Source organism: Mastacembelus armatus, chromosome 5, assembly GCF_900324485.2.
Source record: "Mastacembelus armatus chromosome 5, fMasArm1.2, whole genome shotgun sequence".
Lineage (NCBI taxonomy): Eukaryota > Metazoa > Chordata > Actinopteri > Synbranchiformes > Mastacembelidae > Mastacembelus > Mastacembelus armatus.
In genome coordinates this window covers 11,871,413-11,895,699 of record NC_046637.1, presented here as the reverse complement: position 1 = coordinate 11,895,699, position 24,287 = coordinate 11,871,413, and the positions used below count along the sequence as shown (strand labels likewise).

Sequence of the window (24,287 nt, the reverse complement as noted above, 5' to 3'; positions counted from 1 at the left end):
ACTTGTAATATAGAAAAAACAAATAATTGTTTCTTTAAAAACATCTTTGCATTTCAAGATTTGTATGTAATGAGAGTGATTAATAAATAAGATTAAGAGCAGTTCTGCAAAACAGCATCCAGACATCACAATACCTTGATGTAGTGTTCTAGCTGTGGGTAGACTCTCCTCACACTCAGGAGGACAGAGAGAAATGTCCTATGGGGGAACGAGGTACTGACCACGTGTGTGACTTCGGGAAAGGAGAAAACATTAAAGCCCAATGTCTCATAGCGCTTTAGAAGCTCCTCATCTGGCTTGTTTTCTCCTTCACTCAGAATACTGCCAACAGCACAGCGGCACTGTGATCCAGGCACCTAGAAGCAGGAATCACATTCACATATAAATAAAGCTATACTAATGAGATGTGAAAAATTAAAATGACAAATAATTAATAAAAATGGAAAATGTTAATATGATAGTTTAAATAGATCAGATGGAAAAGATGGATAGATGACAGATTGATTAGATTCCATAAAAATAATGCTCATATGTACATAATACTATTACCAGCATGATTGTTCTATTTTTGTCACAGTAATGTGATCCCAAATGCCATAATTACATATTGCCTCCAATATGACAACAACAATACTGACAGATTGATGCTTTCAAGCAAAAAAATGCTAAATGGCTGTTTCCAAACAATTTCTAATGTTGTATTTCGGAACAGGTACTGATTGTACAAAAACCCTAGATTGTGCATCATTTCATTGACTGTGACATTCAATCTCCCTAAAAAAGGGAAGAAAAAAAATCGGAAATGCCACCTACCATCAACATTTCCAAAAAACCTGGAGTGATGAGTCAGAAAATTGAGAGCATGCAATGTATAGCAATTTTCTAAGTAATGCATGGTGCACATAACAATTAAAAAAAAAAAAAACATAGGCTGTTAGCAGGAAAAGATATCTACTACGATGCCATCCAAATGCCAAAGATAAAAAAAGAGAATATGCTCATTAATCGGACCTCTAATTGCAGAATTTGGCAGTGTAGCAATTATTGCTCCGTCCCCCATTCTCCCCAGTGCCCATTAAAACAGACAAAACGAAGACACTCTTTACAAATGAATACTCCTGGGATATCCAAGACTTTCTCCCTCATATGCTGAGCTGAGCACCACTGAAGACCCCTGTCATAACTACACTCGAATGGCAAATTTGTTGATAAATTTATCAATGTTGTGCTTTAAACACACCTAGTGTGTCTGTCTAAAAAAACTTCATTTTGTCCTCTGTTCCTCAACACACAAGGCCAGTGATAGAAATCACTGTGCACTGCAGACTAGGCAAATTCTTCACAAAGGTTCGAACACACACACACACATAATGCAAGAAGTGAAGATTCTATATATATTTCTGATTGTAGCTTTGTTTTATATTAGCAGATAAAAATAAACATATATACAACACTGACTGACAGTATTATTATGCAAGTAGTGTATCATTTGATGTACATTTTAAGTTACACTAACCACAGTACTTTTTCTGAATTTTAACCATTTGGTAATTAATTCTGGTTAACTGTGTGGTTCTCAGGTATTATGAAAAAAGTGGCTTTACCTGACCCTGTGGAAGATTATTGCTTGTCATTTTGTTCTCTTGATATGTGAATGTACACAGAATTCTTGTGTGAGCAATAGCTTTTTAAATGCTATTATTCAACCCATGTGATGTCATTGTGGGAATTTGTGCATTTGTGGTTGCACATATGACAAGAGGTGTAATCATTGTGATAATCTATGTTGAGTGATGAACCACACAAAGCAGGGTGCCAAAATGCTTTAAATGTTCAGTGGAAATTATGAAAGAGTAGATTCAATAAAGAGAAATTATCTCCATCAAATGTCCACAATCCCTAAACTGACATCTATGAATATCTCCAAAACAATAATAGTGACTGCAATAAAAGTGGCATGAGGAGTCAAGACTTTTAATGAAGTTGAAAGAACTAAAAGATAATATGTCCAATACATTGTTAAATTAAAAAATGTATACCTCTTGATAGATTTTAAATGACCTGCTTACTATATTGTTTTATTATATTATTGTGTGTACAAAGATATTTTTTTATATTTTAGATGTTCTGGGGGCTCACAGTGGGGAACCTGAGAGAAGTGGATTTATTAATCATCATATAGCTTCAAGTAAAAGGAGTCCAGAACAAAGCTGCAGGGCCAAAAGCACAAGCCTCTGTCCACAGTCTTTGTTTTTCTTCTTTGCACTAATCAATACACAAGTGTGCTGTCTTTTGATGTTTCTTCAAACCACTGACAGCTCATGTGAAGCAAAAAGTTACAAACTTCAACTTCATGTCTCTGTAGCGGACCATCTGAAACGGCTTTGGTAAGGCAACAGGAAAAGAAGTGCAAACTGTCTTCACTGGCATACAAAGAAGTTTCCATCCACATTCAGATTCAGTGAGACTTACATCTTAAATGTTTTTACTACGACCTTTGGAAAAGGCAAGTACTAGTGAGATTTTCTGCTATTTCATCATTCATCACAAACACTAACATTCAGACTGATACAAATTTCCTGGCCCCCACCAACTCCCAGCTGCCATGCCTACTGCTTTCATCATACTGTGACCCAAACATGGATCCCTGAAGATTAGTGGACACACTTGTCATTTCACAACTATTCTACTTGTCATCCAGGGTGTTTTTTTTAAGACAATCTGTGTCTCAAAAACTGACCCTGATCCCTCACTACAGAATCAAGTTTGACAGAAAACTACATGATCCACCCCGGTACCTCCCTCTGGCATGTGTTGGACACAGAGGTGGAGCAGTGAAGAAGAGAGCTACAGGGCAGAGGTGAAGTGGGCACACTGGGTCAGAGAGACCTTGTGGCTTTGAAACTATGAAGAGGTTTTTGGAAGAGATGGGTTCAGTGAGTGGGACTCAGAATTATGTATTAGTCATTTGAAGGAATAGACACAGAGCTGCTCTAGCAACGTATCCATGGTAACCATCTCAGGACCGACTCAAGTCCTTGTTGAGGTCTTTTGTTTCTCCAGCGGAAGTGATTAAAGGAGGTAAAAGTGAGAAAAACAAGAACAGAGGATGAGACAACCCATGCTGACACTTATCCTCTGTCAGCTGCACTTTTTAAAATCCTTCTCACTGCAAATATCAATGGACAGTGTCTGGCTATTTAGCCACCAAATACCAGTCCTACTATCTGAGAGCACTCTCTGGGGTTCCTGACGCAGGGACTGAATGGCATCTTGAGGCTCAGACGTTAATGAGCTGAGATCATTACGCCAATTATTTTAACTTAGATCAGGACTTGGCTGTGACTGTGCGGAGCAACTAGGATCCACTGCAGCTGGCTTAGGAAAAAGAGGATGTGCATAACAAAGGAGTTTTTTTTTTTTAAAAGCAGAGCTGGGAAGAGTCCATAACTAAATTATGCTTACATTCCTTCAGGTATGTGCATCAGCATATGTCACATACATGTACTAGCACTTAAGTTGCCGCTTCAAAGCCAGTTCTGCAAATGGCAGACATCTATATATTTCCAAGATAGAAAATTACTGAAAATATTAAAGCTCAGTGATACTGAGAGAGGTAATGTAACTGTATAAAAGTTTAGTTGATATAATGATGGTTCTCTTCTATTTGTGCTTCTATATTCACGTGTTCTTGTAAAATAAGGACACAGCCTCGAAAGAGAGAATAATTAATAATGGCCAAGCATTAATTTTGCCTATAAAATGACAATTAACTGTAATAAATATTTAACACATTACTTCATCTGACCAATAGTCCAATCTGGAATAAAATATTTAATTTACAATGAAATAAAACAAAACAAAGCAGCAAATCTTGATATTTAAAAAGCAAGAACCAGACAACACATTCTAATTTATAGTAATTACTAACTTAGATGTTTGAACGATTATTAAAATTGTTAGCAATTGAATTTCTATTAATTGGCTATTTACTTCATGGATTGATCTTTTAGTTGTATTGTATTATGTTTGGGTTGCTCAGTATTAACTCATGCTATAGCAGAAGCAAAGACATAAAATCATATTTCCAGAGGTAACATTTGTCACAGTCTTTTCAATTCTAGGTACCTGAGCCAGCAAAATACTTTGAGGTGCTTCTCCTTTCTTCATTCCTTCTTGTTCAGTTTGGCCAAAGCCTACAAAAACCACTCACGTTGGACTCACTTAAAAATGTGGGAACCAACACCACATGAGAGTGAGCAGTATTAGATATGAGAAAGACAGATCCAGCAGATATTATTTCCTGCTGCTTATAGAGACTGAGAATTTTGGGATGGATGAGTTCACACAGGGAATGATTGGGAGTGTAGAAAAATATCTCAGACAGATCCAACTTACTAATTGTGTTTTTAGGAGCACTGGTGCAGCAATAAATGTCTTCAGTAACATTCAAATACATGTGTGGAATCTTCCCCAGCATGAACCACTGATCATTATGGAACTCCAAAAATACAGTTCATCTATGTTATGAACTAAATAACAAGAAAAACACTTTTCATTATTACTTCCACTACCACTATGGCAACTTTACTCTGGATCATTTTTATTACATATTTTGTTTTGCAAAGTGTCTTATTTTATTTCCAAATGGAAATTTTTCCAGTGACACTTACTGGAAATGCCAATGTAATACTGATTTACACAACCAGTTTCTGCTGTGAAAACCCTGAGATAATAAGACAAGCTAGTCAGCAGAGGCTGAATCCAATGTAATCAGCCTGAGAAGTTGTTCGATTAACTGACTGTTAATCAAAAACATATCTTAACCCTCAACAGCAATAGTTACACTACCTAAAGACAGATTTGTACAATGCCAATCAAAACACACATTCTGCAGTCTGATACTGCTGATTAGCACAGGAGGATGTTATTGTAACCTTAAAAGCCTGAAAAAGGAGAAAAGAAACAGCCTGGTAGTTAAACTCAGCAGTTTCAATTCAAACAGATAAATCAGACTCCTGGAATTCCTTTTGTGCATTTATTGAACTATTATTGTTCAGAAAAATGCATTATCCCAAAGACCATAACTACATCTCAGAAGTTCCTGTCCAGATGTACTACGATACTGCTCAGGTCAAACACTAAACTCAGCCAGAGCTAAAAATATCTGTTGATAACTGTTGAGAAACAGACAGAAAAGGCAGAATGTCACGACTTTAGATGCTGTCGTGAAACATCTCTTATTTAGGAAAAAAACTATTTTAATTGCATTAATAACATTATTTAACCATCAAGTGTTAAATACTTGCTGAGGATTAATCTCTGATCACTTCACTTCTCTTAAGAGAAAGGCATTATCCCCATCTAGCGAGCGATTACGGCATGATTTTCAAGTTACATTACCGAGTAAAGTGCTAAAAATAGACTTCTGATCTACTAACACTTCGTTGTTTGAATGGGTGTCTGGATAGTTACCTTTTTAGGATCATCATAAAACACTCCGATACATGAAAGCTTTGGTCCAACACTATGAGACTCCTTAAAAAGTTTTCCGCAGCTTTTGTATGGTCCTTGTTTGAACTTGTAGGCGAATGTGATCTTCTTTATGGGAGGAGAGCCAGTCAGCACGGTAATTTCAGAGAGGAGTCCCGAGTAGAATATGTAAGCAGCTACAGGTAAAAAGCTTAATAGGCTAATGAACGCAAACAAGCTGACCCAGTCTGGCATCGTCGCTTACCAACAGGCGAAACAGCCAGTAAGCTAACGTTTCTTAGGTGAACACTGAAACCGGTTGTATTAACTGTGACAGTACAGCATTTTTAAGATATTAATTTGTTGCTTCTATTGACACTTGTCCTTGACTGAACTTAGTTGTTTCACTGAACGACAAAGCGCCAGAATGCACATTGCACGGGACTTCCTGGAAGGTACCATTTCTGCCGACAAAGGGGTGGATTTTATTACAATTGTTTTAGACACAATCTAATAGAAAGAAACACACACGTGTCCTTATCGAATTCATTGTCAGAATTCAGATTTACTAATATTTCAGTTATTTGGTTTAAGGTTTGTGTATATAATCAATATTCGTAAAATCGTCATGTGGTAGCGGCCAGCTTCTGTATCAGGTGCATTTATGTCGATGCACCTTAGTTTTTACTTATTCTGAAATGAAGTTAGTAAACTTTACAGTTAACAGTTAATTTTTTAAAATGCTAAGAAACACGTTTGGTTTAATAAATCATTAGAAAACTCTGCATGCAAACATTATACGTAGTGAAATAGACTGATTCAATAATTGCTACAGATACATTTCAGAACATTTTTACTTATTTGTTTTTAAATCATTTTTATTTTTATCAGTTATTTTTAGTTATTTTTATTGGTGATATGAATAAGTAAATAAAAACATTTAACTAATTGAAATTGAAATGGTGACGTCATGAAGTATTGACAGTTATGTTACGTTTTTGTCCCGCCCATAAATACAGCGAAGGCTGGACTTATGAACTTGTTGACACTGAGTAAAGACAAACTTTACTCAGAGGCTTTTTCTCTAAAGTTTAACTTGTTCGCTCAATTCATCCGGAATCGGAGAGAAATAGAAATGGCTAAAAATATCAAAAGGTTTTACGACATAACAGCCAAACTGCTGTCTGGAGAAACCTTCAGTTTCTCTGAGCTAAAGGGCAAAGTTGTCCTCATTGAGAATGTGGCGTCTCTCTGAGGAACAACAGTCAGGGATTATACCCAGATGAACGAACTCCATTCTCTATACTCCGCCAAAGGACTAGTTATTCTGGGCGTTCCCTGCAATCAATTTGGACATCAGGTAAGCTACGTGTGCATTCAGAAATGGTAGCAATACTCTCTTTTATTTAAATGTTAAAGTAGGCTACCACTGAGGAAACGTAGGCTACCACTAGCCTCATTTTGTAGGCTATGGTTTAATCAAATTTTGTTTTTGCCCTTTTCATAACAGGAGAATGGAACGAATGATGAAATCCTCAAATCTCTAAAGTATGTCCGGCCAGGAAATGGCTTTGAACCACAGTTTCCACTCTTGGAGAAGGTGGATGTGAATGGAAAAGATGCCCACCCCTTGTTTGTCTATCTGAAGGAAAAGCTTCCATTCCCCAGTGATGATGCCGTGGCTCTCATGACTGATCCAAAGTTCATAATTTGGAGTCCAGTGTGTAGGCATGACATCTCCTGGAACTTTGAGAAGTTCCTGGTTAGTCCTGATGGAGAACCCCACAAGCGCTACAGCAGAAGCTTCCTCACCATTGACATTGAGGCAGACATTCAAGAGCTACTCAAGGGGGTTAAGTAAAGTGTGCAGCAACGCAGTCTGGGTGGCTGTAAAGTATATCAGTTAAGACCACCTTGACCAAAAAGATTAATCAGTAGTTACACGCCTGTAGCCGGTATTTTATCATGCTTTTTACTTTCACAGTAGTAGTGCAGCACTCCTAAGTCTGTGATATTTCCAGTATAGTACACTATGGTATAGTTCAGCCTGTTTATCCAATGAAGACACTCTTTTAAGCCTTTTTGTGAGAGGAGTTTCTGATAAAGATGTAAACACTGACTCAACCACTGTGTATAACTCATATCACAAATATCTTAGTACACTTCAAAAGAGGAATAAATATTTTGTTATATAAAGTTGTACTGTCATTTGTGTACAGTTTGAAACATAAACATACCCAGATATATGGAAAATAGGCTGCTTCACCTGACATTAGTATTATTAGTTGTGTTGTGGGCAGCATGGTGGCTGACTGGTTAGCACTGTTGCCTCACATTCACATGTTATGAATGTGAGTCATGGGTTCACAACCTGGCCTTTCTTTGTGGAGTTTGCATGTTCTACATCAGTACTCCAGGTACTCCGGTTTCCTCCCACAGTCCAAAAACATGCATGTTAGGTTGATTGGTGACTCTAAATTGCCCATAGGAGTGAGTGTGAGTGTGTGTGGATGTTTGCCTTTGTGTGTCTATATGTGGCCCTGTGATGGACTGTCCAGGGTGTACCCCTGCCTTCCACCCAAAAGAGAGCTGGGATAGGCTCCAGCAGATCCCTGTGACCCTGGTTAAGGAATAAGCAGGTATAGAAAATGGATGGATGGATGGATGGATGGATAGTTGTGTTGTAGGGCAGCACAGTGGAAAGTGGTTAGCACCATTGCCTCACAGGTTCCTGGTTTGAAACCCAGGTTTGAAACTCGTCTTTCTGTATGGAGTTTGCAAGTTTGCAAGTTGTGCTTGCATTGGTTTTGTCCAGGTACTCCGGTTTCCTCCCACAGTCCAAAAACATGTATGTCAGGTTTACTGTTGATTGTAAATTGCCCATAGGCATGAATATGAGTGTGTGTGGTTGTCTGTGATGGACTGGGATTGGCTTCAGCAGATCCCTGTGACCCTAAATAGAAATAAGCGGAAACAGATGATGGATGGATGGATAGCTGTGTTGTATGTGAACAATATCTTTGAATTAAACATGCAGAGCTCTCCTTGCCAATCTTCTTGACAACATGGAATGATTTTAGCTACCATTAACTAGTCATTTTGTAAACTTACAGACCTACTAGTTAGGTGTGCTGAATGTTATATATGAATTTCATAACCTGTAGATGCAAAACAAAGTATGTGGTTAGTTTGGATTAAAATGAAACAGGTCCATGAGTTGTTTCTAATAAATAAACTTTGTAAAATGCTTTTAATTAGTTAGCTGAGCTGGTGGCAGGCTGTCGTTATACTGCAGAACAGCAGTATACAGTATGTATGATTTACATTTTATTTGTGTTGTATTTTAACATGTATCCATAGATAATTATAATGCAGCAGTGTCATCTAGTCCATCTACGCTGTGCTTCCTTGATTGAACGCTACGCTCGTCCAACATGGCTGGCCAGGAGGATCCAGTGCAAAGAGAGATTCACCAAGACTGGGCGAATCGAGAGTATATCGAAGTAATTACAAGCAGTATAAAAAAAATCGCCGACTTCCTCAACTCTTTTGGTAAGCTTTTAGGAGAACGATTTACGGATAAACTCATCGCCGATATGGATATTTTGTGTTAAAGGCTAGATATTCTGCTGTTAGCGTTGGTGTTGATGTTTTCAATGACCACTCCCAGTTAGCATTTAGCTTTATAGTCAGTCGTGAGCGTGTTGTTTCCACAAGAGCCAAGATCATCGAGTTACCTTACATTTTGTTTCACCTGTTAACTCGTGTTAGAAGTCCATCCAGTGTCAGACCATAAAGATTATTAGATACGGGTGTCGAAGGTGTTAGCAAGCGAATGCTAATGCTAGGCCACCGCAGCTGCTAACGTCGCTCTGGTCGGCTATTATAGCTAACGCTATACTAGCTGTAGCTTTAGCACTCATATATAATGATGTTAATGTTGTTTGTGTTTGTTGAGACAAAATGTGATTAGTGTCAACAATAACATGCTAAAGTCAGTTTAATACCCATCAGATATGTCATGTCGATCCCGTTTGGCCACCCTGAATGAGAAGCTGACAGCGCTGGAGAGAAGGATTGAATATATTGAGGCAAGAGTAAGTATTGCATTCTAATTTCACCAATCTGCAACTAACTTTGTCTCTTTGTATATTTGAGCGTGATAAAACCTTTACACAAACATGCATGTTACATTACAGGTGACAAAAGGAGAGACCTTGACCTAGAACTCTTCATAGAAATTCGTTTTGAATTTATTTTTGGAATAAGTGGAATGGATTTCACCCTCCATTTTTGGGACCATGTGGACCATTTTTTATTATATGACTGAGTTTTGTGTTGTTTTATGTCATGACACATTTGTATAGAAGATATTGGTCTGTCTTGGTTGTCAGTGACTCAAGCATCATCAATGTTAGAAAACAAAGATGGGTTCTGTAATGAGCTTAATTATGGATTTGGTATCTGCACAATTTGATGACCATCTGTGTTGTATACAGTATCATTACCACTTCAGAGATTTAAGAAAGGGGAACATTCTTGTGTGCCAAGTTGAACAAGTAATTGTGTCATCGTCTTTAATTAAGGACCTGCTTGTACAGTGAACTGTTGGGTGATGTTTCAGGATTTAAACACTGTAATAAATGATTAAAAAAATTACCTTGGTTTATGTTGTCATGTATCTTACTCAGTTTAGACTTTAACTGATGTGATGATAGTTAAGAATTTGAGTAAAGTTAACTAGTGTTAAGTAAATATTACATTAATTAACTAAGGTGCACCCTGCCTACAGAATTACATATGACTATGTAAGAATGTATTACATTCTTATTACAAGTTATACAACACAATATTACATTTAAATTAAATATTGTAAGAATCTTCAATTCTTTGTCACACAGTCCTTGCACAACTGATAGAACATCTATTGTGCATGCATGAGGCTATCATTTGTAATCTTATTGCACTGCAAGTTTTTAAAGAGCCTGAAATGAGTCAAACCTTAGATCAGTCACAGTATTACAGCATTATAATCATATGAACTCAGGAGAACTCTAAGGCATGTTTGATTTTATTTTTTTTAGACAAGAACTAAGACTAAAAGCAATAAAAAATGAAAAATAATCGGCCTTGAAAATCAAATGTAACCACAGCGGATTTAGCAGTTGTGCTGCATTAAAGTATTGTAAAACATTTCAATATACTAAGATTAAAAGATATGTACCCCATAAAATGGCAGGCACTTTTCATTATGAGACCTTTCCCCTCAATTTAGGCTGTCAGGCAGCACTTCGACGTCTTCACACGCTCTAACCACAAATCAGTTCAGGTTATACGCTGTTAGATCCATAAGATACAGGAGTAAAGCATTGGTAAATGGTCACGTTTAGGGGGAAGTTTAGATTAAGATTACTGTCATTCAGCCAGAATCTTTCCTGAGTCTACGGATATAACACAAACCTATCTGTTTACGGGTAGCACATATCGTTTATTAGCTTTGGCAGACAGTGGTCGTAACAACCTGTGACCATAACGCAAATCTTCTGAATTGTCAACCTAAATATAACCTCTTCTTGATGGCCAAACTGACAAGCAGTCCATGACTGATATGTGTATCCGGGACTAAGCGCTGCCTGTAAGACACTCTGGGGGCAAAAAAAAAAGAAATAAATTCCCACAATGCACCGGGTTCTACACCGATGCATTTTGGGACAAAGAAGGTGCCATAGTAGTGCTAAGAAAAAGGTCCTTCAACAGGAGATGCATTTTCTTGCCAATAATTTTTTAGATATCAGATTAAAAAAGCAAGACTGGGTTATAACACTGTGAAATAAATTTCACTGGTGAGTTTTTGAAAATGATGATTGGAAACCGAAAGATCTTTAAAGTTTTTCGCTGGCGTCGTTGAAACTCTGTGTTTGATAACGTTATACTGGATCCATCTTGTGGCTTTCAGTCATGTTACTGCGCGCACTGCAGCGTTACTCTTGGCAACGCATTAAACGCGTTTCAGCATGTTAATAACGAAAATAACTACATGTTGTTTGTATAACCCGGAATGCTCGGTGTCTTTACTTTCCAGAGGCCGTGTGAGCGCAGAGGCAGCAGGGGAAAATGGGAGCTGATAAAAGGTGAGTAGGAACGTTAAGCGCTATGGTAACATCAGCCGTGACGCTAACTATAGTGACTGTGTTATTTCAACCCAAGCTCTAATGCCCATTCGTCCTTAGTGGGAGAAAGATCCTTCCCCTATATTGAATCCAGTACTAACCGCCTTAATTAACTCATTGGTGCTGTGTATTTATGAAACCAGTGTAGTTTCTGTCACACCTGTGGAACACTGCCATGTCATATTAGGTAAACCTCCTCCTAAAGCCAAACCAAGGGAAACGGTGTTCTAAAGTTGTGAACACACTTTAAAATTCCCTTCCTGCAGGATACCACAAGAAAATGATTGTACCATAATCCTGCTTCCTCCTGACTGTAGCAATACAGTCATTATTAAGTCCTTATTTTATAGAATAAAGATGGTAAGATTGAAATAACGTCTTGAAAGGCAGCAAATCCTGAGCTTAGTAGAAGTCAGTATGAGTGTTCTTAATGAAAATGTCTTAGTATTATTAAAACATATATAATCCTTTGCAAAAGTAGGAAAATAGCAGCCTGTCAGTCAGGAAATTGTGCTGGTGAGCTTGCTGCTACAATAATATTTATTTAAATTATATTATAAAGAAAGAGTTTGCAATTTGAGACTAGTTGTAGTGATGTTACTTTTTCTATCATTGTTCTCTTGAATAGAATTAGCCGAACTGAACGTAGTGGTAGATATGGCTCTGACCAGGGCCGGGATGAATCCGAATGGCGGGACAGACGAGAAAGAGACCAAGAGCGCCGCTGGGGGGAAGAGAGACGTAGTGAACGTTATGAAGATCGTCGAGGATCAAGAGACAGTCCCGAGGTAGCGATTTTCAATACTCGGTGACATTTAATGGTATTTAGATGTATTAATAAAAATGCTTTGTTGACTGATGACATGCATCAGAGAAGAGGAACACACTCAATGACAATTCTTCTAAACCCAATTCGTCTAAACACTCATGTTTGTTTTAATGCAGAGGGAGAGAAAAAGACGTAACAGTGATAGATCAGAAGATGGTTATCACTCTGATGGTGACTACCCAGAGCAGGATTACAGAAGGGAGCCTGGAGATGAGAAGAAGAGTAAGACCATCATGCTCTGGGGCCTGTCTCCTCATGTCACAGAGGATGATGTGAGTCTTTATTTTTATCATGCAAATGTACAACCTTTTTGTGATTGTTCAACCATGTGTGTCTCTCATTCTCTATGATGAAATACCTTTTTAAAAGGGGTATGGTTTTGAATTCTAATGTTTAAAGTACCAACTATATGTTGTTATTTAGATCCGTTTTGCCATAGACCAACTGGAGGGGCCCCAGCCAGTGGATGTCAGACTGATGAAAAAGAAAACAGGTGAGAGCCAGATGTAAGATGGATCCCAACCTTCCCCCAGTCTTTGACCATAGGGCCAATCTGCTTCCATTCAGACCCATTTTCCCATAGCATCTAGGAGAGAATTGTATCAGGTTACTTGAATAGGGTTTGAAATGTTGACTTACAACTTATCATTTCAGTTCATTGAGGATTATTTCAAGGTAAGTAATAACAGCAATAATAGTTTTGATAAGATTGATTGGCAGACACATCATTTACCATTCAAACTGTGGTAATCAGCAGGATTTCTTGCTATGGTAAAACTCCTAAGGAGTGGCCCATTGTGTACCAAACAGGGCCTGGGTCATGAAGCAGTTTGTGGAAGAGTTTGAATAATATGCCCATGGACTCTTAACTAACACGCCTCCCGTCTATATTTGAATGCTGTCTCTAGGTATAAGCCGTGGTTTCGCCTTCGTGGACTTTTATCACTTGCAAGATGCTACCCGATGGATGGAGACCAATCAGGTTGCTTCACAATCGCCAAGTCTAGTTTTAATCTTGGGGATCTGGAATAATAACCTCAAAGGCAACCAAAGTGCATTGAAAGAGTAGTGTGGAAACAGTACAGATTTTTTAGAAAAACTATGTTACAAAGGAAAAAGGGATTGGTTTAATTTGTGTTTCAATAGAGATGATTATAATTTATAAGTTTATGTTTGGACAAGTATTTTTAGTTTTCTGTTATGGCAGTAGCATCAAAGCTGCAGATTTGACTTGTACAGCTCCTTAAGTAACTTGCCTTTTAAGATAATTAACACATATTTACTAGTCATGAATGATATATGTAGATGTGGCATTTTTTTTAAGTCTGTCCATCAGTAGATAGGGATTCTTTTTCTTTTTTGTAATTATTATTTTTTTTAGAAAACTACTCTCTTCTCTAAAATTTCTGTGGGAAATCCATACATGTTTTTAAATCAGTCAAATGTTCGCTAAGGTCACATTATACACTCTGCTCCAGCTCAGCCTGGGCACGCGGGTCCCAAACACCTAAAAAACCCTCTATACATCATGCTCACATTTTGCATCATGTGCCTGTCTTTAACACAGAGGCTATCTGTTGGGGGTCCCTCTCCCCCTTCTCTCCCTTCCAACACTGCTTGCTGTTTATGAGACTGATGCTCATCATGAACACTTGAGTGATTTGTGTCCTCCTCTTTCAGAAACGTCTGACCATCCAAGGAAAATGTGTGGACATGCACTACAGTCACCCAAGAAACAAGTATGAAGACTGGCTCTGCAACACTGTAAGTTAATATTTCTTGCAACAGAACACTGCACACGCATGTTAGGCCTATGTAACCATTGTTGCAGTCCTGCCAGTTTATTTTGTGGTACACCTACATTTGAATAAATGGTAAAGATCAGGTTGTGTTTCAGGTAAGTATGGTATGCTGCACTAATATAGATTGTCTCTTCTCTGAGGCAGCACTGTTCAGGGCTTTAGTAGGTGTATAATAAAAATGATTTAAACGGTTACTTGCAGTGTGGCCTGTACAATTTCCGGAGGAGGCTGAAGTGCTTCAGGTGTGGAGCAGCCAAAGCTGGTAAGTAGTTAAATCAACAAGAGGCCACTGAAAGCAGACATCGAGCAGCCTGACGCAGCAGTGCTGGGATGCAAGCCAGAACCTTTAAAGTGTTGTCACTCTTATCTAGGCAGAGTGCATAGATGGGGGAAATGGCATGCATTCTTTTTCTTACTTAACTGATTATAACACAAAAAGGGGACAAAACACAATACATAATGGAGTGTAAGATCTGAGGGTTTTATGCTATTGTTAAGACTGACACGTTATTACAGGGTTTATACACTTATCGCGTTATCCCTATTTGCTATCTCCTTAATTCCACAGTTGTGAAGGTTATGTTAATGTACCTCTTACTTCTGTCATTCTCTCAACAGAAGGTGAAACCAGCAATACTGGTACCTCTGAAACTCAGCCCAGTGGGGACTTCTATGGCGACAGTAAGGACTTCTATTTTCTGTCTGTTTGGAATGAGAAATGTGCCTATGTATGGTAGCTTTTTTCCCCCCCTAAAGAATAGACCTTTGTCCTGTACAGCAATCATCTTAAGAAATATTGCTCCCCTGACCACCGTGGAGGCCATTCTCACAGCCCTGGCACCATATGCTAATCTTTCGTCGAACAACATTCGCCTCATCAAGGACAAGCAGACAGGCCAGAACAGAGGCTTTGCCTTTGTACAGCTGTCCTCCCCTCTGGTAAAGCTTTCTTTACTATCTACATATGACCATTGTCACAGTTTAGTTATTCCATGCCATAATGTCAGACTGTAATCATCATTTGGGTTTATACATACTACTCAGTTGTCTTTTAAATTCTTTTTTGTGATGAACTTGCCCCCTTACTGATGTCCGCATATCACTTAATTTAATACTACTCCATTTCACAGGAGGCCTCTCAGCTACTAACCATCTTACAGGGACTGCAGCCTCCTCTAAAACTGGATGGAAAAACAATTGGGGTGGATTATGCTAAGAGTGCTAGGAAGTGAGTATAACTATAGCATACTATATGCATTGGTTTGTGATGGATAAAAAGATTGACTGCCATCTGTAATCTTAAACTTAAGGAAATGACACGTCTTGTTTATGTTTCCTGAAATTGACACAAGAAGAGGGGAGATTTAGCCACAGTCAAATTAATGCTCTTTGCCATTTGCTTGTTTTAGGGACCTTTTACTACCAGACGGGAATCGTGTCAGTGCCTTCTCTGTGGCTAGCACAGCCATTGCTGCAGCCCAGTGGTCCTCCAGTCAGGTGGGCCCACATTCACTCCACTTTATGTATCGTCTCCCACTATAAGTGCTGCAGCATAATAATCCATGCATTACCTTATCAGCCACAGCAGAGCTCAGAGGGATTGTCGGAGTACAGCTACCTGCAAGAAGGCTATACCCCAATGTCACAGGTTAGTAGAAGGAAAAAAGAAACAATTGTAACAATTCAGAGTAATTTCTGATAGCTTTCATGTCGTTATTTTATCTGTTACTTAATCCATATATAAGTCAGTAATAACATCCAGTGGCAGCTGTAAGAGACTACAATATATGCCTTTAGAAATAGTTGTCTTGAAATTTCTGATTTGATTCACTAGTGTCAGTCTTACCGCTTTATCACTGATCACAACACTTGAAAGAAGACCCAAGGTTATACCAGTATTTCATAGCAATGTTTCAGAAATCAATTCACGTCACCAAGTATCTGCATCCCTTTTGGGTACAAACTTAGGTGAGGCAGTTTCACATCTCTCATGCTCAAAATGAATCTTTGTATATTCATTCATTACTTCTTTTCAATAGGACTTTCAGACCTATTACCAGAAAGCTGCAGGAGCCAACACCTCTCAGGGAAATGGGATTCTAGGAGGTATGAGATGCTTTCATGCCATTATAAATGCCAGCATGCTTGCTTTGGCAGCTGATGATTTATTTTATATACAGTAGCAGGAAATAGGATGAACCCTGTTTTTAGAAGCAGCAAGCACAAAGTACTCAGAATCTATCAGAGATATGTAATACTTTTGATATTAAAAACATAAAATGAGACAAACCATGGCTTCTCCAATTTCAGCTGCCCCAGGTGTAAAGATTGTTCCAACTGCAGCTGGAGTAGTAATCTCACAGAGTGCACAAGTCTACCAACCCCATATAATCGCTCAACCTGCTGTTCAGGTAACATACATGTTTGTTCATCTGTGTGTTATTATGGTATAGTGCTATTATTAAAATGTATGATGTAACAACCTCAAAATGACAATTACTTGTGTTGTAGGCAATGCCAATTGCTCAGCAATTGGAGGCAAAACCCCAGACAGGACATCTGTCGGGCGTCGAAGCCGCGCCTGTGGCAGTTAACCCTACAGCTGGTGCCACTGTTGCCGCTGCCAGTACAATAACGACCTCTGGACAAACGGCTGAAACCAGCACTGGTAAGAGCACACAAGAGTCCTTAAAACTGTTCTAGTGTAATATGCACGAAGATTTTAGCCCCTTGAGGTCACTGTCTTGTTTCACTTGGTACAGTACGAAAATTTGGTATGTGTTATGTTTTTGACTTGTAATTTTGTAAAATATACATTATAGTTTGATAATCATGCAGTGATATTAATAGGTAAAAATTTTTTTTTTTTTTTGTTCAAACAAGGTTTTCTAACTCGCAAAGGAAGTTTTCTACAGCATTTTTTAGTGATGTTTTGGTTTATAATTAGCAGCTGTTCCTGATACATCCACCTATCAGTATGATGAATCGTCCGGCTACTATTACGATCCTCAAACTGGCCTCTACTATGACCCAAACACACATGTAAGCAGTGTACACTCAGTTTTCTGTCATGATGTTGTGAGTCAAAGGAGCTGAAGTTGTTTTCATTATTTTTTTCTTGTTATTATATTGGTGTTTGTTTCCTTTTTAGTATTATTACAACTCTCAGACCCAGCAATATCTGTACTGGGACAGTGAAAAGCAGACGTATGTACCTGCCTCAACCGACACAAATGCTGGACAAAACGATATCACAAATAATGGCTCTGCAACAACAGGCAGCAAAGAACCTAAAGAAGGCAAGGAGAAAAAGGAAAAGCCCAAGAGCAAGACTGCCCAGCAGGTACTGTGCCACAAATCCTATGTACCTTCTTTTAGTTCTGTGTTGTTTTTTCCAGATATTTTTTCATTTCTGAGTTTATTTTAACTTTGTGTTCAAATCTAACTCTTTTAGATTGCTAAAGACATGGAACGGTGGGCAAAAAGTCTCAACAAGCAGAAAGAGAACTTCAAGAGTAGCTTTCAGCCTATTACTCAGGAAGAGAGAAAGGAGGCAGCAGCTGCTGACGCAGGCTACACATTGTTTGAAAAGAAGGTATTCTAGTAGGATTCAGTATATGACTATTGTAAACTGTATACTGCATAACTGTAAGATGTCCTAAATGGATTGAGCGATTGATTGATTTTCAGCAGACTGTAGGTCTTGACAGACTCATACCAGAGTTGCCAAGAGGCTCTGAAGAAGAGCCGCCAACCAGCTTGTTCAACCCTTCCAAAGTGAGTGTTTTGTCTGCTCCCAGTTTAGGCTCGACTTTTCACTTGCTGTTTTACAGCTTTGTCAAAGGCATTTGAATTACAATTGAACTTTATATACTCTGTATTATTTACAAGAACAATATTTATATCTGCCTTTGTTTATCAATGCTGTGGTTAGTGTGGCCTTGTGGCAGCCTACAGTGGAGACAGTGATCCTGAGGAGGTGGGAGCAGAGCCTGATGGTGGTGAAGGAGGCCAGGACAAGCTGACAGACTGGAAAAAGTTGGCCTGCTTGCTGTGCAGGAGACAGTTTCCTAACAAAGAGGGTCTGCTTCGACATCAACAGCTCTCTGACCTCCACAAGGTAACTGGTTCACACACACTGTGTAGGGGCTTAATTTGGCAAAGTCCAATGTGTCTGCCAGGAAAACAGTAGGACCACCAATTAACTGAGGTATTCATTTTTTTAAAATTTTTGTTTTTTAACTGGTCTCCTTTAGAAAAACCTAGAGGTTCTTCGCAGGTCCAAAATGAGTGAAGCAGAACTGGAAGAATTGGAGAGAAAAGAGACTGAGGTTTGGCTCAACAAAGAATTGCCCAGTTATGTGTCATGTTAGCCTCTTAATGACTACATTTTAAAATCCCAAATGATCTTATTCTTCTGGTGAACAGATGAAGTACAGAGACAGGGCAGCAGAGAGAAGAGAAAAATATGGTATCCCTGAACCACCTGTGCCCAAAAAGAAGAAATTCAGCCAACCAGCACCAGTTGTGTAAGCAGCTTTTTTTTTTTGTTTGTTTGTTTTTTTTTTGTGTTTTTTTTAGTAATGTTTAAATATCTCCTTTTTTCTGTGCAGTAACTATGAGCAGCCCACTAAAGATGGTCTTACCAGTGACAATATTGGGAACAAAATGCTCCAGGCCATGGGCTGGAAGGAAGGGAAAGGACTTGGTCGTAACCAGCAGGGCATCACTACACCAATTGAGGTATACACAGCAAACTAGCTGGTGTCAGACATGAATAGCCACTATCTGTTTTTAAAAAAAAAAAAAAAAAAAAAGTTTTAAAGTGCTTAAGTTTTCTGATTGTCTTCCTCCAGGCACAGATGAGAACAAAAGGAGCTGGACTTGGCACTAAAGGCACCAACTACACCCTCTCTGCTTCAGACACATACAAAGACGCAGTCCGCAAAGCCATGTTTGCTCGCTTCACTGAATTGGAGTGAGCTCAAATCATTTATCACGGCCTGCAGATGATTTGCATATATTTGAGGTAAAGGTTTTGTTTTATTGCTTTCACTCCAGGTATAATCCATGATGAGAATGCCTCTTGCCATGAACCAGACAATAGAAATAATCTCTAATAGAGGCATATTAAGTTAGTAAATGATATAATTTATAATTGTACATATGCACAGAAAATTTACTTAGTTTTCATGTTTCTTTGATATTCTGTGTTAATGTTTTTTGTTTTGTTTTTTTTGAGTCAGCATGTTAAAAAAAGATTGTACAGTTTTTACAAAATCTGTTTGTACAGAAAATAAATGACACAAGCGATGACTGATGGTCTTCATTACTGCAGTGTTAATTTTGACAGCAGATTTTAATTTAGTTTTAGTCAGTCTTTTGACTAAAATGCAATTTCAGTTTTAGTCATATTTAATCATCTGCTTTGTTTTAGTTTTAGTCTAGTTTTAGTCGACTAAATCTACTGTAGATATAGTCGACTAAAATCTATTGGGTTTAATTTAATTGTGATTTAGTAAAAGTATTGTAATATACAAAATATTTTAAATTAAATGAAAAACAAGTTTCATTAACTATATATATGGAATATAGCCTTTCCATAAAAGACCAAAAATTAGATATGCATCGTTTATAACCTGCATATGATATTCTTCATTCTTTAAAGCAAAAGTGCAACTCCAAAATATTTAAAAGAAAAACTGTATTTTGCAGTAATGCCATTGCATCAAACATGAAACTGACCCATTCTTTGTTTTCTCCAGCTGTTTCCATTTCATTGTAGTTTAAGTCAGACAGAAACCCAGTGTAGGCTATGATGATGTCGTGTACTCGCACATCCCGCATCACTAGCCGGATCAGTTACTTTTCAAATGTGCGTCTAAGAAGATTAATTCTGATTGGATCTTCTCTAAAAACGTCCCTCACTCACATTTTCATCTCGTTTTTATTAGTCAACGAAAATGTCAATATATATTTTTATTTAGTTTTCGTCGTCATCGCTTCATTTTTATGTAGTTAACGTCTCAGTGAAAACTTGTTGATGAAAATTATAACGAAAATACTTCGTCAACGAAATTAACACTGCATTACTGTATATTATATAACACTGACTGGGCATGTTTTTTAAAAAAAAAAACATTACTCATTATAAACACTATTATATACTTGGTCCAGAAGATGCTCAGCCACTATGGCTACAGTGTCAGTAATGGTATTAACATAAAAAGAAACAAGAGGTCCCACCAGGTAGCACAGCATAGTGCCAACTATGTTTAAAATTTGAAAACAAATCAGTCATATATGAAAATCATCTGTGTATTGTTTAAATTAATTCAACCAACTTACTTTATTTTAATCATAGATAAAATGCTGAAGTTTTAAATACAGGTCCTCCCTGTCCTGATTCCCACCATCCCCTGTTAATTCACCGCTGAAGGCTGCAAAATTTTAATTCAATTCAAATCACAATAGAAATCATCTCAAGGCACTTTACAAAAACAAAAAAACCCAACAAATCCCTTATGAGCAGCACTTGGCGACAGTGGAGAGGACAAACTCCCTTAACAGAAGAAAAAACCTCCAGCAGAACCAGACTCAGTTTGGGCGGCCATCTGCCTGGGCCGGTTGGGGTGAGTGGATAGAGGAGAGAGAAAAGAACAGCAACAATAAAAAAACAAATGGACACTGCGGGTTGGTAGTGCGATATATAGCTCCAGGACCAGGGACACCTGCAGAAGGTACAGAGAGAGGGAGATAGCACAAGGTTAGTGACATTCAATGGTGGAATATACATGTGAAGGAGGGGGGGGGGGTATGGGAGCTCAGTGCACCGATGGTCCTCTGGCAGTCTAGGCGTATAACAGCATAGCTAAGGGATGGTTCAGGGTTACCTGAAGCCAGCCCTAACTATACGCTTTGTCAAAGAGGAAGGTTTTAAGTCTAGCCTTAAAAGTACAGAGAGTGTCTGCCTCCTGAACCCAGGCTGGGAGCTGGTTCTGCCGGAGAGGAGCTTGATAGCTAAAGGCTCTGCCTCCCATTCTGCTTTTGGAAACTCTGGGAATATGGTACTATGAGGTCTTTAAGGTATGAAGGAGCTTGGGTATTTGTATGTGAGAAGAAGGATTTTAAATTCTATTCTGTATTTTACAGGGAGCCAATGAAGAGAAGCCAATATAGGAGAAATATGATCTCTCTTGCTAGTTCCTGTCAGGACTCTGGCTGCAGCATTCTGGATTAACTGGAGGCTTTTTATGGAGATACTGGGACATCCAGATAGTAATAAATTACAGTAATCTAGCCTTGAACTAACAAATGCATGGACTAGTTTTTCTGCGTCATTTTGAGACAGGATGTTCCTAATTTTGGCAATGTTACGCAGGTGAAAGAAGGCAGTTCTAGAGATTTGTTTTGTGTGAGTTAAAGGACATGTCCTGGTCAAAAATAACTCACAGGGCTATGCCATCTAAAGTAGCTATCATTTTAGAAAAATTATTTCTGAGGCCCAAATACAATAACTTCTGTTTTCTCTGAATTTTACGTATGTAGAATTTTGTCTACATTTTAGAAACCTGCTGTATATTACTATCCGAAGCAAATTGAATTCACTGTGCTTTATGCATGTCTTCTATACAACTTGGTTCTAGGGTGTTGTAGTGTGACTGTCACTCCACTAGAGGACACAGCTAAAACTATGTGATGCCTGAAATCCACCCTGCCCAACTGTCCTTCAGCTAGACACTAAATGTTTTCCAGCTCTTGCAATCTGTTTGTTGACACTGCACACTCTCCTTGTGCAGGCAACACCAGCTATATACAGATGGCTAACAAATTAAAGGAATAACCTGAATGTTTGACCCGGACAGTGAGGGTATCTGTTGGCTCTGTTATGCTGTGTGGGACATTGAGGGAAGGGTCACTGCAAGCTAATACAAAGGTGTTCTGAGAGGTCATCTTTATCCAGTAATAAATCTTTTCTATCCTGATGGAAGTGGTCTCTTCTAGGATGACAGTGTCCACAGCCAAAGGGCAGATGCGGTCTGATGAGGATAAAAATGATGTAAATCATATGCTGTGGCCTTCACAGCTATCAGTCCTCAGTCCAGTTAAACTTCTATGGGAGATTTTGGACTAACCTGTTGGTAGCACTTTCCACAAAATACAAAATGAGGGAAAATGTTTTGGAAGAATAGTGTTTATGTAGTTTTTTTATGAGCAGAGAGAACCAGATGCCACTACAGTGGGTACGGAAAGTATTCAGACCCCTTTAAATTTTTCACTCTTTGTGTCATTGCAGCCATTTGCCAAAATCAAAAAAGTTCATTTTATTTCTCTTTAATGTACACTCAGCACCCCATCTTGACAGAAAAAAACAGAAATGTAGAATTTTTTGCAAACTTATTAAAAAAGAAAAACTGAAATATCACATGGTCATAAGTATTCAGACCCTGTGCTCAGTATTAAGTAGAAGCACCCTTTTGAGCTAGTACAGCCATGAGTCTTCTTGGGAATGATGCAACAAGTTTTTCACACCTGGATTTGGGGATCCTCTGCCATTCTTCCTTGCAGATACTCTCCAGTTCTGTCAGGTTGGATGGTGCACGTTGGTGGACAGCCATTTTCAGGTCTCTCCAGAGATGCTCAATTGGGTTTAGGTCAGGGCTCTGGCTGGGCCAGTCAAGAACGGTCACAGAGTTGTTCCGAAGCCACTCCTTTGTTATTTTAGCTGTGTGCTCAGGGTCATTGTCCTGTTGAAAGGTGAACCTTCGGCCCAGTCTGAGGTCCTGAGCACTCTGGAAGAGGTTTTCTTCCAGGATATCTCTGTACTTGGCTGCATTCATCTTTCCTTCAATTGCAACCAGTCGTCCTGTCCCTGCAGCTGAAAAACACCCCCACAACATGATGCTCCCACCACCATGTTTCACTGTAGGGATTGTATTGGGCAGGTGATGAGCAGTGCCTGGTTTTCTCCACACATACCGCTTAAAATTAACACCAAAAAGTTCAATCTTGGTCTCATCAGACCAGAGAATCTTATTTCTCATAGTCTGGGAGTCCTTCATGTGTTTTTTGGCAAACTCTATGCAGGCTTTCATGTGTCTTGCACTGAGGAGAGGCTTCCGTCGGGCCACTCAGCCATAAAGCCCCGACTGGTGGAGGGCTGCAGTGATAGTTGACTTTGTGGAACTTTCTCCCATCTCCCTACTGCATCTCTGGAGCTCAGCCACAGTGATCTTTGGGTTCTTCTTTACCTCTCTCACCAAGGCTCCTCTCCCACGATTGCTCAGTTTGGCTGGACGGCCAGGTCTAGGAAGAGTTCTGGTCGTCCCAAACTTTTTCCATTTGAGGATTATGGAGGCCACTGTGCTCTTAGGAACCTTGAGTGCTGCAGAAATCCTTTTGTAACCTTGGCCAGATCTGTGCCTTGCCACAATTCTGTCTCTGAGCTCCTTGGGCAGTTTCTTCGACCTCATGATTCTCATTTGCTCTGACATGCACTGTGAGCTGTAAGGTCTTATATAGACAGGTGTGTGCCTTTCCTAATCAAGTCCAATCAGTTTAATTAAACACAGCTGGACTCCAATGAAGGAGCAGAACCATCTCAAGGAGGATCAGAAGAAATGGACAGCATGTGAGTTAAATATGAGTGTCACTGCAAAGGGTCTGAATACTTATGACCATGTGATATTTCAGTTTTTCTTTTTTAATAAATTTGCAAAAATTTCTACATTTCTGTTTTTTTCTGTCAAGATGGGGTGCTGAGTGTACATTAATGAGAAATAAAATGAACTTTTTTGATTTTGGCAAATGGCTGCAATGACACAAAGAGTGAAAAATTTAAAGGGGTCTGAATACTTTCCGTACCCACTGTATATCAGATAAATTGAGTTACAGTTTTTACAGCCCAACCCAACTTATTTTTTGTTTGACCTTATTAACTAACCATGACACTCAAGAACTATAAATCACTGTTAGTAAGGTTTCTCTGTCCATGAGTATCCAAGTTTAAAAAAA

The 24,287-nt window shown here is 38.7% G+C and overlaps 3 protein-coding genes and 1 pseudogene across 8 annotated transcripts in view; 3 read left to right on the top strand and 1 right to left on the bottom strand.

Annotated features, from left to right (window-relative positions):
• tex264b (testis expressed 264, ER-phagy receptor b) overlaps positions 1 to 5,922 on the bottom strand; it is a 35,399-nt gene extending 29,477 nt beyond the window's left edge. Inside the window, exons 1-2 of one of the 2 annotated variants that reach the window (XM_026306989.2) lie at positions 5,476 to 5,922; positions 222 to 356 (exon numbers count right to left, since the gene is read on the bottom strand). In XM_026306989.2, the coding sequence (XP_026162774.1) occupies positions 222 to 356; positions 5,476 to 5,727 (387 nt within the window). In that variant the 5' untranslated portion in view covers positions 5,728 to 5,922. Of the gene's footprint in view, positions 1 to 134; positions 357 to 5,475 lie in introns of both variants that reach the window. The other variant, XM_026306988.2, reaches the window with a different exon arrangement.
• Positions 5,923 to 6,486: 564 nt separating this feature from the next.
• On the top strand, positions 6,487 to 7,668 carry LOC113130396 (glutathione peroxidase 1-like; annotated as a pseudogene).
• Positions 7,669 to 8,870: 1,202 nt separating this feature from the next.
• brk1 (BRICK1 subunit of SCAR/WAVE actin nucleating complex) lies at positions 8,871 to 10,137 on the top strand. Its single transcript, XM_026307227.1, has 3 exons — positions 8,871 to 9,024; positions 9,487 to 9,569; positions 9,672 to 10,137. The coding sequence occupies exons 1-3, from the start codon at positions 8,907 to 8,909 to the stop codon at positions 9,696 to 9,698; spliced, it is 228 nt and encodes a 75-aa protein (XP_026163012.1). The 5' UTR covers positions 8,871 to 8,906; the 3' UTR covers positions 9,699 to 10,137.
• A 1,031-nt stretch (positions 10,138 to 11,168) lies between these two features.
• On the top strand, positions 11,169 to 19,589 carry rbm5 (RNA binding motif protein 5). 5 transcript variants are annotated; one of them, XM_026307187.1, is made up of 25 exons: positions 11,169 to 11,315; positions 11,555 to 11,603; positions 12,271 to 12,430; positions 12,588 to 12,743; positions 12,895 to 12,964; positions 13,380 to 13,453; positions 14,152 to 14,235; positions 14,475 to 14,535; positions 14,892 to 14,954; positions 15,052 to 15,212; positions 15,404 to 15,501; positions 15,683 to 15,770; positions 15,853 to 15,921; positions 16,313 to 16,379; positions 16,584 to 16,684; positions 16,785 to 16,941; positions 17,224 to 17,315; positions 17,425 to 17,616; positions 17,728 to 17,868; positions 17,967 to 18,050; positions 18,208 to 18,393; positions 18,530 to 18,604; positions 18,702 to 18,802; positions 18,887 to 19,016; positions 19,130 to 19,589. In XM_026307187.1, the coding sequence occupies exons 2-25, from the start codon at positions 11,587 to 11,589 to the stop codon at positions 19,253 to 19,255; spliced, it is 2,553 nt and encodes an 850-aa protein (XP_026162972.1). In that variant the 5' UTR covers positions 11,169 to 11,315; positions 11,555 to 11,586; the 3' UTR covers positions 19,256 to 19,589. The 5 variants fall into 5 exon arrangements, with proteins under 5 accessions (XP_026162972.1, XP_026162969.1, XP_026162970.1 ...); XM_026307184.1 differs by having other exon boundaries at positions 17,964 to 18,050; XM_026307185.1 differs by having other exon boundaries at positions 17,221 to 17,315.
• The last annotated feature ends 4,698 nt before the right edge of the window (positions 19,590 to 24,287 follow it).

Excerpts from the sequence above, each read along its gene's own strand:
- rbm5 (XM_026307183.1), top strand. Across the intron at positions 12,431-12,587 it reads GATCAAGAGACAGTCCCGAG|AGGGAGAGAAAAAGACGTAA; the intron begins GTAGCGATTTTC and ends GTTTTAATGCAG. Across the intron at positions 17,869-17,963 it reads ACACATTGTTTGAAAAGAAG|CAGACTGTAGGTCTTGACAG; the intron begins GTATTCTAGTAG and ends ATTGATTTTCAG.
- brk1 (XM_026307227.1), top strand. The coding sequence starts at position 8,907 with ATGGCTGGCCAGGAGGATCCAGTGCAAAGAGAGATTCACCAAGACTGG. Across the intron at positions 9,025-9,486 it reads CGACTTCCTCAACTCTTTTG|ATATGTCATGTCGATCCCGT; the intron begins GTAAGCTTTTAG and ends AATACCCATCAG. Across the intron at positions 9,570-9,671 it reads TTGAATATATTGAGGCAAGA|GTGACAAAAGGAGAGACCTT; the intron begins GTAAGTATTGCA and ends GTTACATTACAG.